This window comes from Marmota flaviventris, chromosome 17 (assembly GCF_047511675.1).
Source record: "Marmota flaviventris isolate mMarFla1 chromosome 17, mMarFla1.hap1, whole genome shotgun sequence".
NCBI lineage: Eukaryota > Metazoa > Chordata > Mammalia > Rodentia > Sciuridae > Marmota > Marmota flaviventris.
In genome coordinates, this window is record NC_092514.1 from 44,104,064 (window position 1) to 44,125,282 (window position 21,219).

Sequence of the window (21,219 nt, forward strand, 5' to 3'; positions counted from 1 at the left end):
GGCTGGCTTTGAATTTGTAATCCTCCTGCTTCACCCTCCCACCTCACTGGGAGGTGGTGCTGTGGATTGAACCCAGGTCTCACTAAGCATACACTCTACCACTCAGCTACACCTCCAGTCCCTCAACTAATATTTAAAAAAGAAAATTAAGATGTGTGATCTAAAATATACTTATGGAATACTGAATCCTAAAATGAAAAATGTATTTGTGTGTGTGCGTGCGTGTATATATATATATATTTATACACATACATGTATATTTTTTGGCTGATTCTAGAAATTGAACCCAAGGCAAGGTGTCACATGTGCTAGACAAGCACTCTTCCATTGAGCCTCTTCTCTATCCCCGAGAATATATATACTTTTCAAGCCACATCGAACAAATTCACCAACTGATCATGTAGTAAGGTACATAGAAATGTGAGGAATTTTCAGAAGTTAATATAAAAAACATTTTCTAAAACTAGATTATAATTAAAATAGGCATAATACTTTAAAAATCTAAAATATTCTTTAAAATGTTCAAATATAACTCAATTGTTATGAGATAAATCACTGTTGAAAATATAGAATTATTAACATGCCAGCCGTATGTAAGGGATATGTAGAAGAAAATTAATTCCGAAAAACATTTATTTATTTATTTTTGGGTACCAGGGATTGAACTCAGGGGCACTCAACCACTGAGCCACATCCCCAGGCCTGTTTTGTATTTTATTTAGAGACAGGGTCTCACTGAGTTTGCTTAGCAGCACCTTGCTTTTGTTGAGGCTGACTTTGAACTTGTGATCCTCCTGCCTCAGGCACCAACCCCCACCCCTCTTCCCCGGGATTACAGGTTTGTGCCACTGCACCCAACTAATTATTTTAATAAATTATAAATAAACGAATTGTTCTCAACTAAAGAATCCAGGAAAGCAATAAGAATATAGAAGCATAAAATGGGAAGAAATGGTGAAGATAGACGAAATTAACACAAAATGCCACAAAGTAGTTGAGACGAACAATATAATTGAATCTTGGGAAAGAAATGAGTTAAGTGAAACTTTAATCAGGTTTGACCAAGAAAAATAAATCATCTTACAGTATAGTGGGAGGGAAAACTGGGATAAAATTGCAAAGGTAAAAGAAATTTGAAGAATAAAAATATCTTTTAAGTAGTTATATAAAGTACTTACTTTATACCAGGCTCTGTTCTATGTGCTTTGCACATTATGAGCTACTTCATATAAGTAGAATCCACAAGAAGAGGATAATTTTCCAGAAACTTGTAATTAATGAAAGTGACTTAATATAATTTTTTTTTTTTAAGAATGTGTTCATTAACACTGAGATTCTTTTTTTTTTAAGAGAGAGAGAATTTTTTTTAATATTTATTTTTTCGTTTTTGGCGGACACATCATCTTTGTATGTGGTGCTGAGGATTGAACCCGGGCCGCACGCATGCCAGGCGAGCACGCTACCGCTTGAGCCACATCCCCAGCCCGACTTAATATAATTTAAGCCAATAAGTATTAAGTAAATTGTTGATAAGTCTCTTCCAAAATACATCAAATCCAGATTAATAGAAAGTATTTCCCAGATTTTTAATTATCTGTTGGGTAAAGTTTGATCAGTGGGTCCTAAGTTATAGTTTGATAAAAGAATAGTAGGGTGACTATAGCATTCCTATACTGTTTATTTCAAAAAGTTTAAAAGAAGAGATTTTCAAAGTCTTAAACAAAAAGATAAGTGTTTGAGGTGGTATATGTGTTTAAACTGATTTAAATATAACACAATTTATAGACATATTGAAACTTGACATATCACTTTTACATTCATTTTTTTGTGATTTTATGTCATCTGTTAAAATTTTTTAAAAGTAATCCAGGATTGCCTATTGGCAGTACTTCTTAACAGAAGTCCTATTTATTGAATTGAGAAAAGTGCAATATAAATATAGACAGGAGCTGGCACCTGCCTGTAATCCCAGTAGCTTGGGAGGCCCCAGGCAGGAGGATTGCAAGTTCGAAGTCAGCCTCAGCAACTTAGCAGGACCTAATCAACTTATTGAGACCCTGTTTCAAAATATAAAAACAGCTATAGATGTAGCTCAGTGGTTAAAGTAAATATATATATATATATATATATATATATATATATATGGAAAGGAAAAGATAATACTCTTCATATGCCAAAAGTATGATTATCTATGTAGACAATATATTAACTCTTAGACCCTCTTTAGTGAGCTTTGTTGCACATAAAAATCAGTCGTGTTCCTACATCAGGAATAACTAGTTAGAAAAGTTATTTGAAAAAGATTTTATTCATAATATCAAGAAATACTACTAAAGGATCTGTGCATAAATCTGACAGATATTTAAGATCTTTGTAGAGACAATTATAAGGTAACAAAACAGCTGAATGAAGAAAAATACTGAGTCTCATTCTCAGATGTACATTTTTTATTTGTGAAATGAGATGTGTCAGAATTAAAGGTTTTCTTAATGGCATATAACATAAGCATGCTTAATAGTCTGTTTTACTAACTGGGTATGATGGCATGCCTATGATCCCAGTAATTTGGAAGGCTAAGATGGGAGCATTGCAAGTTCTAGGAGAGCCTCAACTTAGCATGACACTGTCTCAAAAAGGACTGGGGAATGTAGTTCAGTGGTAAAATACTCCTTGATTCAAACCTTAGTACCAAAACCAAAACAACCCCAAAACCAAAAGATAGATATATGACAAAGATGCAGAAGGATGTTCAACAAATATCGACAGTTATACATTGGGCAAATAAAATTAGATCTTCATCTTAACTCTGATAAGAATCAGTGCCAGATAGATTAAAGACCTAAATTTGAAGAGTGAAATTTGATTTTTCCTGTTATTTTAAGAGGAGAATATCTGATATAGGGAAAGGAAAGACCTCTTAAGCCACAATAGGCACAAAATATAAGGAGAAAGACTTAGCTATGTTAAAATTAAAACTTATCTTTAAAAAATAGGTTGATGAGCTACAGATTGGGAAAAGTTATTTGTCATTCCTGAAACTGAATTGGTATACAGGATTTATAAAGAAATACAACTCTGGGGTATGGATGTAGCTCAGCAGTATAACACTTGCTGTGAGGCCATGGGTTCAAATCCCAGCACTGCAAACAACAACAACAACAAAAAAAACTAACAACCCAAACTATAATATACAGCTAAAATAATAATAAAATAATACTGCCTGCCTGGGAGGCTTAAACAACTGAAATTTATTTTTTCATAGTTCTGGAGGCTGTTATGCCTGTAACATAAATTGGGTGATTGGGAGAGAGACAGTTCATTCCTTAATAGGTTATGAAACTGTTTTCACATAAAACTTTGTGATCTTTACAACAAACTGAATGAAAGAAGCAGTGGTAAATATTATTTCAACTTTATGTGTAAATAGACTTAGTCATGTAAGTACTCATTGGCAGAATTAGAACTCCAAACTCTTTGTTGAATACAAAAATTAGTGGTCTTTTAACTACTATGCTTATTTTTACTAAAGTTAGGTTTCTCACTTTTTAAATATTTTATATATATATATATATATATATATATATATACACATACACACATACATATACTTTTTAGTTATTGAGGGACCTTTATTTTTATTTATATGCAGTGCTGAGAATCAAACCCACATGCTAGGCAAGTGCTGTATCACTGAGCCACAACCCCAGTCCCAGATTCCTAACTTCCTACCTTTGAAATGTAGTAGTATTTCTGGAATTGATATAGGTTAAGTAAGGGGTGTGTGTGTGTGTGTGTGTGTGTGTGTGTATTTTTGTTTTATATCTTAAAATTTCTATTACCTAAAATGCCATTGAAAAAATGCTTGCTTTTTGTAGGCTTTCCACCCATAGGATTTGTTTGTTAATACAAATAATAGCATCACTATACCAGTGTGGAAATATATTTGTAGTTGTTCAATATATGCTTATCCTAAAATATGAGGGGTGAAAAATGGATTCAAATCTTGATTCAACCACTTTATATTAGAATAAAAACTTAGATCCTTTGAAGATTGAGAATTCTCAAACCCACATTGATTTATTTTTATTTTTCTCTCTTTTTTGGGGGGGCTATATAACTGGATTAATTTCTAGTTCTTTACTAAAATTTTCGAGGTGCCATTGAATAGTGATTTTGTTGGTTTAGATAATTCTTTTCCTCACACAGTTGCGGTCTTGTAGTAAGAGTGAGTTAATATCTAAGAGCTCTGAGATCCTAATGATGTTTCAGCAAGTTCATCGAAAACCCATGGCATCCTTTGTTACCACTCCTGTTCCACCAGACTTTACCAGGTATGACAGTTTTTAGATTTCATTTTCATTTGATGTTTGTGTGCAAAAGATATACACTTGTTTCCAAAGAATAAATCTTCTTAAGTATATATAGCTTTATAAGATGCTTTTTATAATGTGATCTCTGTTACGCATGTAAATCTGGTCTCAACTCAATAGGTGGTACCCACCAGTAATCCCAGCAGCTTGGGAGCCTTAGGTAGGAGAGTCACAAATTTGAAGCCAGCCTCAGCAATTTAGTGAGGCACTAAACCACTTGGTCAGAATTTTAAAAAAATATATAAGGGACGGGGGATATAGCTCAATATAATGTGCCCCTGTGTTCTGTCCCCAATACAAAAAATAAAAGACAATAGACTAAAAGAAACAAACAAACAAAAAAGAGTAAATTAAAAACTTTTTTCTTGAATCTTTTATTTACCTTTTGACTTAATTTGTATCTTGTTAAACAGAATTGAGAAGTGGATAAAATGTCCAATATGACCTGGATCTTCAAAGATAGTGGGAGGAAACTATTGCAGCAATTGCAACCTGTGTATGTTTCTAGTGTTCATCTTTAAACTTTTTTTAAAGCATATTTTTTTATCATATGTAGAAAATACACTGTTTTTCTTAACACTAATGCTTGAGATTCTGTTGAAAAGTGTCAGTGCTAGACCATACCCCAGTTCATTTGAAACAAATTTTCTGTGTATTTATTAGTTGGCTATAAAGTCTTGACAAACTTTCAGGGTGGCTTAAACAAAACAATTTACTTCCTCACAGTTTTGGAGTCAAGAAAAAGTATCAGAAAATTCAGTGTCTGGTGAAGCTTCTGAAGTGGTAGGCATTTGCGTTCACTGTCTTCATGTGACTTTTTCTCTGTTCACGCAAGGAGAGATCAGTCTCTGGTGTTTATTCTCCTTATGTGGACAACAGCCTTATTGGATTAGGGCCCCACTTTTACCTCATTTAGCCTTAATTACTTCCTTAGGCCCTAATTCCAAGTCACATGGGGGTTTAGGGATTCCATGTAGGAATTTGGGGTGACAATTCAGTTCATTAACTTTAGGTACAGATTGACAGAGTTTGTTCTTTTTAAATCTTAGCTTATTCATAAAATGAGGGCCAATGTTTCAGATTACTATTTTGGTATGACACATTTTATCTTATACTTTAAAGGCGGCTTATGAAACAACTATCATGTTTTTCTTACATGTTGAGGAGAGTTATGGTTCATTTAGAAAACAACTCTTGTTATAAAAAAAATTTAAATTTTTTTTGAACTCACTTTCCTTTTCTCTACAACACAATGCTATCTAATGGCCATAAGGCATACATTGCACTGGAGTATATGGTGTAAGCCAGGGTTTTTCTACTTTGGCATATTTGACATTTTGAGTTGGATATTTTGTGTTATGGAGGGAGTTTCCTGTGTGTTGTAGGATGTAGCACCCTCTTGCCAGTAGCACTCCAACATTATCACCTTGCAGTTGTAACAAAATGTTTCCAGACATTGCCAAATATTCTCTGAAGGCAAAATCACCCCTGGCTGGGAATTACTGGTAAATGCACTTGTTCCTTATCCTAGATGGATTTTTAAGGATCATGAGTGAGGGTCCCAGAGTCCTATAAACAGAAAGGCAAACTTACTGATATGCAAGGGAAGTCTTTGTTTCTGATTAACAAACCTGATAAAACCAGGCATGGTGGCATTCACCTGAAACCCCAGATATTCAGGAGCCTGAGGCAAGAGGATCACAAGTCTGAGTTCAGCTTCAGCACTTTAGTGAGATCCTGTCTCAAAATATGAAAAGGGCTGGGGATATAGCTTAGCAGTAATTACCCTGGGTTCAGTCCCTAGTACCACCAACAGACAAACGAAATACCTGATAAAATAACATCAAAGCACTGAAAAATTTTAAAAGTATTGGGTATTTGCTGTCATTAAATAGGTTTGGGTGATTTAAGAATATTCACCAGGGCTTGGGCTGTAGCTCAGTGGTAGAACGTGTGCCTCGCACATGTGAGGCACTGGGTTCGATCCTCAGCACCACATAAAAATAAGTAAAGATATTGTGTCCAGCTACAACTAAAAAAAAAATATATATATATATTTTATATATATTTATTTATATATAATATATATTTATATTATATATTTATATATATATATATATATAAGAAAGAATATTCACCAATGTCCCAGTGCTTCCTCTATTTAACTGTGTGGTCACATTTCAGTTTCAAAGGTACTGTTTTCCAGTCTATGACCAGTGGAAGAAAACATAGCTTTTAACATTTAACATTTAGATTGTTTGGGAAAATTCTGCTGCTGCTTTTCCTCTTAGTTTCCCCTATCTTCCTATTCCCTTTTCTTTCCTCCCTTCCTCCCTTTCTTTCTCCCTCTCTCCCTCCCTTCCTTTCTGTCTTTCTTTTTTTTTCTTTCTATGGTGCTAGGGATCAAACCAGGGCCTCAATGCATGCATGCTGAACAAGTGCTGTACCACTAAGCAACATCCCCAGCCCTTAGAAAATGCTTCTTGAGCACCCTAAGCAATATTAATATCATAGTATAGTTGGAGAACCGCTGATTCAGGTAAATTTCTATCCTGTTACCACTTTCAACAGCTTATCAGGCAAGCAATAGTGCTTTCCAGTGTGATAATTAAGTGGCTTCCTGTCTAGTAATGCCCACCACCTTTTTGGAAATTTTGGCTTTTAGCTTAACTCTAATTTTTATTGGAGACTTAGTTTACTATTGCAATATACAGGAAACAGAGGTGATCTGTTGATAACTTGATCAGCAAAGAAGAGATGGCCAAATAAAAAAGACTGGCATTTATTGATGTTAAGTTACAAATCAAAGTTTAGAAGTGCGAAGCAGTAATGTTTTAAGCTTTGAGATTGAGACTGGATTGTCTTTAGTTCTGTTAGTTAATGTTTGGTGTTGAAGCTACTATGGAGATGAAAAGGTGCTAGCACTATTGTAGGTGTTAAAGAGGAACTAAAAATATCAGTCAGATATTCCACATTAAGTAAAGAATTGTTTTTTAAAATCAAATATTTGTACTCATTTATATACCATTTTATATCAGTTCTGAAAAGAAGTCAGGGTAAAGACTGGAATGGTTAAGAAAAGTATAATCTGGAAAAGAATTGGGAAAGGTGTTGAAAGATATATAGGATTTTGTTGGAAAGATGAGAATGGGTATGCATACACACAAAATATGGATATGATAAAAGCTGTTATATTCGGGGGACAACAGGGAATAATCTTAGCTAGAATTTGAAAGGTTATTTATTGTTGAGGCATAATGAGAAATAGAACTGTTTAGGTGTCCCTAAGGAGAACTGAGAAGAGAGAATAGTATAGCTCTGAGTCCATAGAGATTATAAGTTTCTGGGAGAATAGTCAAGTTGGGAGGGAGAACCAATTTTTATGCAGCTTGATCTATTTCCTTAAGGGAATAAAATGGATACTTGTCTTCTTTTTCCATCCTTTATTCACTAAGTTAGGAGGAGGTCATATTTCTAAAGATGCACAACTCATTGGCTTGCAAATTACTGATTAGATTTATCGTTCCATTAAAGCTTCTTAGGCACTAATTGCATTATTTCTGCTAGAAAGCATATGGAAATCATATAAAAAGCATAGAATGGAATTGAGGCTACTTCCCCATATTCTGTGAAGATGAAGATTAACATCATCATGAGATGAATCCATTCATAAAGAATAGTCTATGTTTGTGGGAGAAGGTATAAAATTATGAGAAGATATAGCAATGCATTATGTGTAGACTGAGAATGGTAATAATAAGATTAAAGATAACCTGAATAATCACAATTTGGAGTTGTTAATAAATAGTTAAAGGTGGAATAGACCATTTAGCTGTGTTTATGGCTTTGAGTATATAGGTAAAGAGTGCAAAATAAATTTTTGAGCAAATGTTTCTCTTCATGATCTGACAGCAAATATTTATAAATATTCATTCAGTGAATATTTATTTAAATGTTAGCCATGTTCCAAGCTTGTGTTAGCAGAAAATGCAGTAGAAGAGCCCTTGTGATTGATGAGTTAGGGTTTAGTGAGAGATGACTGAAGCAGTCATAAAATGTGATGACGGGTAATAGAGGAAGTGTATGCATCCTGTTTTATGCTTTCTCATTGCACTGATTTGATATAGTGCTGTTTGTGTCTGCATTTTTCCTGAAAGGTACATATGTAGAAGTATATCGCAATATATTGGATTGACAGATCTATTTTCTGTGCTCTGAGTGTGATCATTTTTTCCTCATCTAGTGAGAGCTAGACTACACTGTAATATCTTGGTTAGTGAGTTTTGGCAACTGTAATCTTCATCCTGTAAACTTTTTCTTAGATCATTTTCAGTTGACTGGGTCATCTTCTGCTGTTTATATTCTGATAAACTCTTTTAACCCTTAGTGGCTGATGAGGGCTGGGGATGTGGCTCAGTGGTAGAGCCCTTGCCTTTTATGTGTCAGATTCTGGGTTTGATCCTCACCACAGTGGGATAATGGAGGTTGTGTGTGTGACAATGATAGTCTGGATTTAAGGTAATAACAACAAAGGAACGATATTACACTGGATGTTGAGGGCATGATTGGAGAAACACTACATAGCTCATCAGGCAGCTGGGGATTGGTTGAAATCTTTAGATACTATGAGGATGATCTAAATATAGGCAAACTGACCAATACTGTAAATTACATAAGATTATAGCCCAAAATATACCACTTTGTGAACAAATTTGAGGACTTTATTGGGAAGATTCCTTTAGACTTCTGATTAGATTTGTGGTTCCATTAAAACTTCTTAGGCACTAAGGGCATTATTTCTGCTAGAAAGCATATAATGGGGAGACCTTAGGGCTGACTTCCACGAATATCTGACTTCTAAATCACTTACATGAAGGGGATTAAAGATCTAGGGGTGAAGAATATGAATCAGGTAACAATTGACCAGGGATATGAGTGCTTCACATAGTCAATTTGGATAGTAGTTTTATAGTTAACAATTGCAGGGCAAAGTACATCTCCTTACTGTGAAAAAGATGTGACCTATTTAGCTGAATAAAGAATAATTTATTTTTTATCAATACTGTATTTTCATAGGGAAAATCACTAATTTCTTTAGGCACTATCATAGTGTGACAATGTTATTGATGTGTCCCTCTCTTATTTTGGTTAAATTTTTGATGAATTGACTTTAGAAAATGTATCTGAAGATATTGTGAAATGGCTTTCAGTTTGTTGTTTTGTTAAACTTTTTATCAAATTTATAGTGTGTATTAAAACACTGTATATGATAAGATTTTTATAATAAATGGTGCTTTAATGACTTTAGAGGTGTTCTAATGAGAGTACCACAAGCCATCCACATGATCTAAGGGTAGTTACCAGTAAAATGGATTATCTCATATCCCATCTGCTATAGTTATAGTTAAGTTCTCTTTGGAGGAGATACTATGGAACTAAAGTTGTTTTAGGTAAATTTGCATTGCCAAGAAAGTATTATTATGCTAGTCCATCCCATTTATCTCCTAAGTGATTATGTATTATGTAGGTTTATTTACTAGTAAGTAGTCTCAAAGTATATTTAAAGTCTATTAATATTTCTACAAAGTTGTTTTGAAGGAATTCTTTGGATAAATTGTGATATTTTTAACTTTGCTATTTCTTTTCATTTCTAAAGCCTGCTTATATTTGTTTTATAATTCAAATTTGTAGCCTAAGCACCAATTTCTTTCTTTTTCCTATTTTCTTGAGTATACTTTTTTTAGTCTCTTTGTAAAATTTAAAAACTTGGCAGTTTTAGGAATTCATTTAATATTATATTTAACAAGGATTTGGAAATATCTCATAGGGACTAGTTTAATAAAGTTTTAAAGGTATTATTGAGGGACTTTTTGTTTTTAAACTAAATGAAATTTTAAAGTTGCATATTAAGCTAAATAATTTTTTTTTTTTTGCTTCTTTTTAGTGAATTAGTGCCATCTTATGATTCAGCCACTTTTGTTTTAGAGAATTTCAGGTAAGGGTTTTTGACAACTTTGTGGGGTTTTTTGTATGTATACATAAGGAAAAGTGAAAAAATGTGATTCTTCAGTAGGATAGAGATTGGTGATCTGTGTCACTCAGATTAATAATCTTAGAAGAAATAAGTTTCCTATTAGAAACATAGATGGTGGTCTCAATTGTACAATATCTGAAATGCTAGGACTGGAAGTGTTTCAAATTTCAGATTTTGGAATATTTGCATATGTTTAATGATGCAGAACGTAAGTCTAAACATGAAATTCATTTGTTTTATATACACACATTATATTTGTAGCATGCAGGTAATTTTATATGGTATTGTTAGTGCCTTGTGATTTGTCTGCAACACATCAGATGAGGTGAGGTGTGGCATTTTCCACTGTAGATTCATGTTGGAGCTCAAAGGTTTCAGATTTTGGAATGTTTTGAATTTTAAATTCTCAGATTGTCTATGTTCTACCAAGACTGATAAACATTTTAAAGAAGAGAGTCTACTTTGCTTTTGCTAAAGTGCGGGGCCAGAAATATAGAAGTCAGTGATCCCCCACCTACCCATCCTACGAAACAAAAGTGTTGGGGTCCATTTGTTTCAGCTCAAAGTGAGAAATTGCCTATAAGAGGCTATTATAAGAAACTTACAGGCTTCGTAAGTTGCATGTTAATTTTATTAGCCTTTGCTGTTTTTAGTTTAGAAGCAAAGATTCAAAATCACTAAGATCCTTAGGGACTTGTCTTCAAGGGCAACATGAAACTGGGAACTAAAAATCTTTTGGGAAAAGAACTTGGAGTAGGCAATAACATCAAAATAAGGTTATACTGCTGGGTGCAGTGGTGTATGCATGTATTCCCAGTGACTTGGGAGGCTGAGGCAGGAGGATTGCAAGTTTGAGGCCAGCCTGTGTAATGTAGCAAGGCCCTGAGCAACTTAGTGAGACCCTGCCTCAAAATGAAAAATAAAAGGGATTGAGAATAGAGCTGATTTGGTAAAACACACTGGGTTAAATATACCCAGTACCCCTTCCAAAAAAAAAAAAGGATTTCCCCCATCTAATGTATTTTTTCTTATGGGATAATTTTGTGGCTAAAGCATAGTCTCTAAGAGGTTTTCCCCATATACATTAAGGTTTAGCAGGTTATTCTCTTGTTTTTCCATATTAAAAAAGGATAATCATACTACACAGAAGTGGGAAATAAATATTTGCTTTTCTTGTTTTTTGTTCAGTGCTGGGATTGAACCCAGGGCTTTGCACATGCTAAGCATATGATGATCTACCATGAGCCATGCCTCCAGCCTTTTTGGGGAGTGGAGTGGAGGGATGATGAAAGACTGCTTATTGGGAGAGGTGGAGTGGAGGGATGATGAAAGACTGCTTATTGGAGCAGAATTAATTTTAGGAAACTTAATGATACTTTCCTTTTCCCTTGAATGTCACAATTTCGTTTTTACCGAACTTTATAGATATTGCTGAATATTTCACTATTAAATTTTCTCTTATTTCAGAATGTAGATAATATCTAAAGTTAACAGTGAAATCTTGACTTATTCAGTTGCTGTCTATGAGTTGTTCAGGATTTCATATAAGTAACTCGAAGAAAGTAGTTGGTTTTTAAACTTATTGCCATTTTTACAGTTTTGATCTTGGAATTTGGTTGTTTTTTTTCTTAAGCACTTTGCGCCAGAGAGCAGATCCTGTTTACAGTCCACCTCTTCAAGTTTCAGGACTCTGTTGGAGATTAAAAGTTTACCCAGTAAGTTTTTTATATTTCTAATTTTGAAACCAAAGATCATTTATTCTTCCATGGTGTATTTGTTTAATGTTTTAATGGAGTAAGGAAATTAAAGTAATGATGATTTTGTTTCTTTGTGGGATACATTACTAAATCTGTGGAAAAATGAGTTAAGTGTGGATATAACAAATCCTGAGACATGATTAAATTTTATTTCTGGTTTGTAAAAGAATTATGCTTAGAAGAAATATTTAAAATTCTTCTTTTAAAAATGCTTTAAAATATTAAAACAGAAAACTATAAAAACATTTGCTGATGGTGAATTCAGGATTTGACCCATATATTTTCTTAAATTGGCCCATGAATTTTTATTTTTTTAGGCTGGTTTTTGTGAAGAGTTCTGTGTATGTTAAACCTGTTAACACTTTTCAGACTTGTTAATCCTTAAGTTGTATGCCTTGATATTTTCACTTTTAATGTACAGAAGTTTAAAACTGTTATGGACTCAGACCTGTTGGTGTTTTATAATTTATTTTATTGCTTTTAAGGTTAAAAACATTTCACAATTCAGATGTAAGATACCAATCTGCATTTTGTTGATCTTACTGTGCCATAAATTTTTCGTTTTTTTGGTGTTTGTTTTTTGCCTTCAGCTTGTGGTTTAATTTTTTTTAAATTGTTAAACAGTTTCTATTTGCATAGCCTTGTTTTTTTAAGAACTTTATTCTTTTTTAAATTTTATTTTTTAAATTTTTTCTTGTTAGTTGTACATGACAGTAGAATGCATTTTGACACATTGTGCACAAATGGAGCACAACTTCTCCTTCCCGTGGCTGAACATGGTGCCAGAGTCACACCAGTAGTATAATCATACAAGTATATAGGGTAATAATGTCTGTCTCATTCCATCACATCTCCACACCCACTTCCTTCCCCTCACTCTCCTCTGCATAATTCTAAGTTAACCTTCTTGTTTTTTAGGATGGAAATGGAGTTGTCCGTGGATACTACTTATCTGTGTTTTTGGAACTCTCAGCTGGTTTGCCTGAAACTTCCAAGTAAGAGTTGTAATAAAATGTGTACCTATCTATATCTCCCTAGCAATTTTCATTAATTACTTTTGTTAATTGCTTTTTTTTGTGTTAAGATGTACATTACTATGGAATCCTTGGCACAGTATGATGATATTATGAATAGTTTTAACTGTTTTCTCTCATTTAGGAGTATAAGGATTTATACTCTTAAATTTATTGGGAATCCCAGAGTTTTTCTTTATATGTGCTATATCTGTTGTTATTTTCTGAATTAGAAATTAAAACGGAGAAAAATATTTAAAAAATTTAAAATTCACTGTAAAATAAGCCTATTGCTTATTAACATAAACAGTTTTTTTAAATGAAAAGTGACAATTTTCCTAAACAAAATATTTATTATGAAAATTTCTTGCTTTGCATTTTTGGAAATCTCTTTACTGTTTTGCTTAGCTGAGTTGGGTATGGTGGTTCATGCCTGTATTCCCAGTAACTGAGTGGAATGAGGCTGGGGGATTGCAAGTTTGAGGCAGGCCTCAGCAGTTTAGCAAGAATGTATCAAGATAAAAAATATAAAGGGCTGTGGCTCAGTGGTACAATAACCCTGGGTTCAATCCCCATTATTGGACAAAGAAGACAGTGACAACTGGATTCTCCCATTTGCTTCTATATTTAATTTCTTATAATAAGCTCTTTTGATTGAAATATATATAAATAAAATTTGGCCTCACAGATTTTGAATACACTTAGTTGGAAAAATTTGAAAATGAGATATAATTCAGAAGCCATAAAATTCACCTGTTAGCAAATGTACAAGTCAGTGATTTTTTTTTTTTAAAGACCTAGAGTTCTGCAATCATCAGTTATCCAATTTCAAAACATTTTTATTACCATAAAAAGAAACCTTGTAGTCACTTACCAGTTTCTTTCTGCCTAGTCCCTGGCATCCACTAATCCAATTCTTGTTAAGGGGAAATATTATAAAAAATAGTTTTATAATTACTTATCTTCTTTAATGTCATATTCAATCTGAACAAGCAGTAGTTTGTTTAAATGTTACCTGTGATGTGGAATTAAGAGCCATATCAATGAACTTTTTTTCCCCTTATTATATAAAATCTGTCGACTCTGGTACAGAATATCTGTTTATAGCTAACATGGAGTAACAGGGATGGGATTTACCCCTTTCTCCTGCAACAACCCCCAAAAACCCAACATTTTCTAGATTAGGGAACAAATGAAGCAATTCTCAAGAGATAAGAAACAGATTAGTTCTTTGATTGCTCTGTCCTATAGCCATGTGTGTTTTCAGGCTGCAACACAAGGATGGGTATCTGAGGTAGAATCTTGTAGACTTTTTAGTTGAGGAAGTAGTGCTAAGAGTTTAGGACATCCAGTACAGCTAGAATGCATCGTACAGATTACCAGAGAGGACAGAGCAGTAAAGCCACAGAAATCCAGAGATTCATAGTGGGTTCACCTTGACTATTCAGCAGAGTACTGATTAGGACATTCATGTGAGGCAAATGCCTGAATTTGGAAAAGAACTACCTGAAAGGATTAGAGGGAATAATTGAGTACCTGATGCTTACACAGAACTAGGCACTATGCTTACTTCCACCAACCACAGTGGAAATACTTAAAATTAATGGGACATTGGGTAGTGTACTGAAGAAAATTTACCCTAAGTAGCAAGGAACAGTTATCCCTAAAGTGAATAATACTCTGGATTCACCTAATAAATGACTGCAAGACCCAAAAGGATCAAATTGTTTCCAGGTAACCTAACTCCATCCTAGAATGAAGCTCAAGAGAATTTACAAGATTATAAAAGTATCCAACATTAAAAAAAAATTATTTGCAGTGTTTGGTGTGCAAAAAAAGATATTAATGAGTATGCAAATAGGCAAGAAAACATACTTAATAAATGAGGAGGAGAATCAATCAATTGAAATCAGGCAGGAACTGACAAAGAATGATGAGAGAAAGACATTAAGACAGAATTGTATTCCATTTGTACAAACAGTTAAGTAGAGATGTGGAAGACATAGAAGACTCAAATTGAACTTCTTGAAATTGAACTATTTTTGGGCTGGGGATGTGGCTCAAGCAGTAGCGCGCTCACCTGGCGTGGGTGCAGCCCAGGTTCGATCCTCAGCACCACATACAAACAAAGATGTTGTGTCCGCCAAAATAAATAAATAAATAAATATTAAAAAAAAAAAAAAAGAAATTGAACTATTTGAGGTCACAAATAGACTGGATGGAATGAATGACTGGTTAAATGTTATAAAAGTTATTGTAGGGCTGGGTTTGTGGCTCAGTGGTAGAGTACTTGCCTAGAATATGTGAGGCACTGGGTTTGATCCTGAGCACCATGTAATGAATAAAAGTATCGTGCCCATCTGCAATTAAAAATATTTTAAAAAGTTATTGCACTTAAAGGCATAGTAGTAGAAATTAGACAAATCACACATACAAACATAAACATGTATGTATATGTATGAATTCCAAAATGGTAGACTGGCTTCAAGTACCTTAATACATAGTCTCTGAAGGTGGGGATTGAAAGCAAATGAAAGAGAATACAAAAAAAAAAAAAAAAGGGAGACATATCTCAATCAGTGATGATTTATTATGCAATGGAGGGGCACATTTTAAGGGGAAAATGGTGACTGGTTACAACAAGGTCTGAGTTTTATAGGGCCACATTGCAGGAAAAGTTTGTCATTTACTTTTGGCGGGTGGGCTTTTAGCAGGCCGGGGAACTTTGTCAGGTAAGGGAAACTGCAAAAGATTAGAATCCTCAGTTGTCCTTGTTGTGTGTGTGTCTGTCCCACCCAAGGGTTCTAAGTTTCCACCTCCTTCATTCCAGATGACTTGGGGCGAATTCATCATATCTGGCTACCCTCTGCTGAGGTTTTCCAGTGAGGAAGTGCTGAGGAGGTGTGGAATAGGGGAATTCCCTGTTAGAGATCTGGAGTAGGATAAGAAGGTGGGGGTTATACAGTCCTGGTGGTTGTGGCTTGAGGAGTTATAGAGAAAGGGAACTTCAGCATCTAATGGGTGATTCCTTATGGGGTTTACGAGAATCATGTTGTGAGCGAAGGAGGAAAATGGCTTTTGCATGTTCTTAGGAGGTGATCTGCGTTAGTCAGGTAACCTTTTCAAGAAATTGCTTCTGTACAAAGTTAAAGCAGGGGAAAAAAGATTATTATAAGAAAAATGAGTATTAGAGGGGTTAAAAGAGGGAGAAGCACTGGGCATGGTGGTGCATGCCTGTAATTCCAGCGACTTGGGAGGCTGAGGTAGAGGATCACAAGTTCAGAGCCAGCCTCAGCAATAGCAAGGTGCTAAGTAACTTAGTGAGACCCTGTCTCTATATAAAATGTAAAATAGCGCTGGGGATGTGGCTCCGTGGTTGAATGCTCCTAGGTTCAAGTTCTGGTATGCCCCCCACACACACACCAAAAAGGGAGAAGCCAGGAAGTCCACTGTTTTAGGTTTTTCAGTGAGGCCCACCAGGAATCAGCTAGTTCTTTCTACTGTTCCAGTGGGTCCTGTAGTTGTTTAACCTCATTCCTTACCGGTCCTGATTGATTGGCATAGAAGCAGTATTCTTCCCTGAGGAAAAGGTAGAGGTCACCTTGTTCAGAAGTAAGGAGATCTAGGCCCAGATGATTTTGCAGGATGACAGACCCCAGGGAATCCAGTTGATTTTGTAAAGTCAATACCAAATTGGAAACCTGTTGAATATCTTCAATAACCTGTTCTGACAACTTTTTATAGTAGTGAATAGAGGTTCCTGATTCCGCTGCGCCTGTGCCAATTCCAGTGGATATCTCTAGCCCTATGAGTAAGGGAATAAACTGGTGGGCTCATCTAGTGTGTGTCATTATCGGATTAGGCAAACTTTTGCTTATTAGGTAAAAGGTCAGTTTGAAGAGTAAGGAAGACCAAGGTACAGAGGCCAGTCCAATTTTTTGGTGAGGAAGGGTAAATATGAACCTTGCAAAGGAAAAATGCCTCAGAATTTATGGGGCACCAGGACTACGGGGCTGACACAAGTTTTAAGTTTCATTTAAAGAACTGTTTTTCTTTTAAATGCCCAGGTATGGCTGTAGTTTGGTTATAACTCTTTTTGGTAGGTGTTTTAAGATCAATCTGGTCAAATTGGCCTTGTTCCTATCTATTGTTAAGAATCAGTTGAGTTACCTCAGAGGGGTCACTCTTGGGAACTTGAGGGAAGCCTCTTAGCACCTCTAGTGCCATCTTCCAGAAGGGGTCAGGATCTCATTGACCATATGACTTCCCTTGAAAGTATTAGGGACATCTCCTTCTCCAATGGCCCTCCTATTTGCAGCTTGTGTACTGGATGGCTTTCTGTACTCCAGCATCTCATTGGTCCTCCTGATTGGGAGGTCAGTGGCCCAGAGTTGCAAAGCCCTTAGAGAAGTGCTGTCATTCCCTGGATCCAAGCTGGCCTCAGAGGGCAAGAGCCAAATATTGGTTTATTTTTCTTTCTTGGACCTTTTATTTCCTTAACTTTAGTCTCTAAGCTTTGGTCTTAAACATTCAGCATGCCAGTTTCACCAGTCTTAACAGTACCAGGTTTTACCTTTAAGGTCTATAACTTTATATTTTACCCCTTCTGTTTAATTAGGGTCGATATTCTTTAGAAGTTGTACTTCTTTTAGGCACTAACAGAGAACAGTTAGGTTTCCAAGGAAAATATAAAATGAAATTAACAAGAGTAAAAATATTTAGTTTGTATAATAGCTATGAGTCAATAAACATAATTTTTATAATCTCAAACCTTTACTTTAAACTTTAGTTTCAAGAACACCAGTTTGGTAAAATGCTTCTAAACCTTAAACTTTAAAGACTTATATACTTGGAAGATAAGAAGAAGCCAGTAACAGGATTACACTGATGTTTTTCTTCTCCTCTTCTTTTTTTTTTTTTTTTTTTGGTGCTGGGGATTGAACCCATGGCCTTATGCATGCAAGGCAAACACTCTACCAACTGAGCTGTATCCCCAGCCCTACACTGATGTTCTTATATTAACCAAGTTTAGTTTTCAAAGTAAAGTTCAGAATCTGTAATGTAGTATAGTACTCTTACAGTTGTTTTTAACCAGAGTTCTAGAAACCCTAATTCCTTTAAGACTAGTTTCTCTAAAGAATAAAACTTAACACAGAAATTATCCTGCTAGATAAGAGCAGATTAATGTTTTAAGAAATCCTTGTTACTTTAACCTGTAGAGGATTAAACTTTGGTTTATATCAGTACATTTATATTTGACCTTAGTTTAAAAAAAAAAAAAAAAAAAAAAAACCTTGAATAACTAACTGATTGTGCTACTTATAAATGACCAATTTAGTTACACACAAATTTTTTGAAATTTACCCTCCACAGACTTTCTGCAACTTAAGAGATCTACAACTTTTTACTTTACCACACAAAAGATGTTCTCATCCTTCTACTTTTCACATTCTGAATAAGCCTTATGAAATTTCTGAGTTTTCCCAATTACTCCTCTTAATAAGATGAAATACTTTATGCTGTTTACACTACTTTTAATTGAAACACAGCTGAAACTTTTGGACTCTTTGCATATAGAATTACACCTGTTAGAACTTTTAGTAACCTTGCTTTAGTGAAGACCCCAAATAAGCTAATCTTTAAAACTCTATTTTCATTTACCAGTTTATAAAAACACATTTAGTCTTTAAATATATTACCTTTTGGGGTTTAAGAAGCAGTTGATGTTTTAACATTTTAACTTTGTAAATTAATCAGATGTCTCTTGTAACACATTTATGATTAACCCCATTGATGTTGATGTTAAAACTGATTTACTCATATTTAAATGTAAAAACCAAGATACCAGACAAGTGTAGTCAGCAGTACCAGCTATCTCTTTCCTGTTGAAGTAAAATCCTAGAAACAATGGCTAGACATTTTATGAAAACCAGTACTCTGTTAATTGTCTTGACCACCTAGAAAACTTGTGTTAGTCATTTTAAAGACATTTTTACTCTCATCTGTTTACCTAATTTAAATTGAACTTTTAAAGTCACATGACCTAAAAGATACTTGGATCCATTTCTCTTAAATTTTAATTTATTATGAGTGCTCATTTATCTGTATGCCAACTTTGATACCATGTACATGAACACTAGCACATATGTAGACAAAACAACACAATACCCAGGTATGCACACATACACAAAACAGGAAACAGATCTTGTAGCTGTTTGTAGGTAGATCTCCACAGGTAGGATTTTGTAAATGGAGATTTTTTCCAATGTATTTTAGAGTTAGCCCTCTGAACAGAGTGTAAAAACCTCTATCGTTAGGTAAAATAAGACTGATCAGAAAAATATTTTAATTTAGGCATACAGGATCAAATGTGGATTTACCATAAAACCACAAGCTGAAAAATACAGAATTTGGGAAAGAACAGATGTTCTAGAAAAAATTGACAAAGCTATAATTAGTAAAGGAGCATGTCAAACATCTTCATTAGACCAGAGTGCACTTTTGGCTCAGATTAAAATCAATTTAGGTATTGAAAGAATGAGGGAGCCTTTAATCCTTAGGTAAGTATTCTCAAGTAAGAGTCTATCATTCCATTTTCCCTTCCTTGTGCTGTAGTTTTAGGGAGGAACTTGTTAAGAAAGCAGGGTTGTAGAGTGCAAGAGCAGATAAGACAGCCAGCCATTTAGGTTTGAATTTAAAAGTGACACTTTTTTTTTCCCTTTTGGTCTCAAGCTGTTTTTGGACAATCATCTCTGCAAGCTCTGTAAGACTTGGAGATAGAGAGATTTGGTTATCGAAGATAAGTAAGGGAAGCTGCTGTTTTGAGCTTAACTGGCAAAACTTCATATGAAGAGCATTTTAAACATTTTTTTTTGTAAAACCAGTCTCTTGAGGTGTGGTCCCAGAGTTTACTTCCTCTGGGACCCTTTTCCAGTTAGTAATCAGGCCAGGTTGAATGCAGAAAATTATTAGGCATCTCCTTTATCTCAACTGTGATTATGTCATCCCCTAATATTACTTTTGAGGATGAAGCTTCCCTCTGAACAAAAATAAAGAGAACAGAACATGGGCACCTTTGCCGAGAAAGCTCTCTCTTTGGCTAGGAGACAGCTCCCTAGTGCTGGAGCTTCTTGGGTAAGCAGTTTCTTCCTTTCCTTCCATGACCTATAGCTGGGGCCTCACTCAGTATGGAGGATATTAACTAACTTCGTAATAACTATTTTAATTTAAGGGAAGACATTTGTCAGCTAGTTGTGTCCTTAAAATGTCCTACATGTTCCCTTTGTCCTTTTGGGTCCTCATACTCCCCAGGACAATGATTTCATATTATGCCCCTCATTTTGAAGTGGGAGGCAGGCCTATTAGTGCTCTGGGAGATATCTCCTCTAGAGAAAATAAATAATTTGGATTCCTGAACCAGGATAGATGTGGGGATAGTTTTACTCCAAGTAACTAAAACAGATTTTCTGCTCTTTTTTCCTGCCAGATGAGAGGAGTACAGAAGAAAATGTATCTTCTTAGAGTCTAGAGAAGGCTGTCTAATTTTAAAGCTTAAGGGAGCTTTATCTTGAGACTCTCTCATAATGGGTTCCTGTTTAAGAGGCAGACAGTGTGGACAGAATTGGCATAGAAGCATTTCTGAAAAGGGAGAGATTGCTTGGTTCACACTCTGGGGATTAAATGGGTCACCTCTTTCCCAGAGCCCTCAGATCAGACCAAGATTTCATCTCAGGATGCCCTCCACCATCAGAAACAGAGACAGATAATGGTCAATATTTGCTACCCCAGAGGGCTGTCAGAGTCAAATTTAGAATATGAGACCTTCATGCAGAACCAGGGAGTGACCCTGGCCAGCTGTCTTCAGTTGTCTGAGGCCTTCCTCTGTCTCACGCACCAAATTTCTTTTCTTTTTTCTTTTTTTTTAATATTTATTTTTTAGTTGTAGTTGGACACATTATCTTTATTTCACTTACTTATTTTTACGTGGTGCTGAGGATCCAACCCAGGGTCCTGCATGTGCGAGGCGAGCGTTCTACTGCTGAGCC

At 35.0% G+C, this 21,219-nt stretch overlaps 1 protein-coding gene across 19 annotated transcripts in view; it reads left to right on the plus strand.

Moving 5' to 3' along the window:
• The window catches only part of Trim37 (tripartite motif containing 37), a 260,965-nt gene that overhangs the window by 29,946 nt on the left and 209,800 nt on the right, over positions 1-21,219 (plus strand). For all 19 annotated transcript variants that reach the window (XR_011704892.1, XR_011704893.1, XM_071603113.1 and 16 more), the window contains exons 9-12: positions 4,207-4,331; positions 10,315-10,365; positions 12,038-12,119; positions 13,080-13,156. Coding sequence is in view for 17 of the 19 variants with exons in the window: in XM_071603113.1 (XP_071459214.1) it covers positions 4,207-4,331; positions 10,315-10,365; positions 12,038-12,119; positions 13,080-13,156 (335 nt within the window). In the remaining 2 variants the exon portion in view is untranslated. The remainder of the gene's footprint in view (positions 1-4,206; positions 4,332-10,314; positions 10,366-12,037; positions 12,120-13,079; positions 13,157-21,219) is intronic.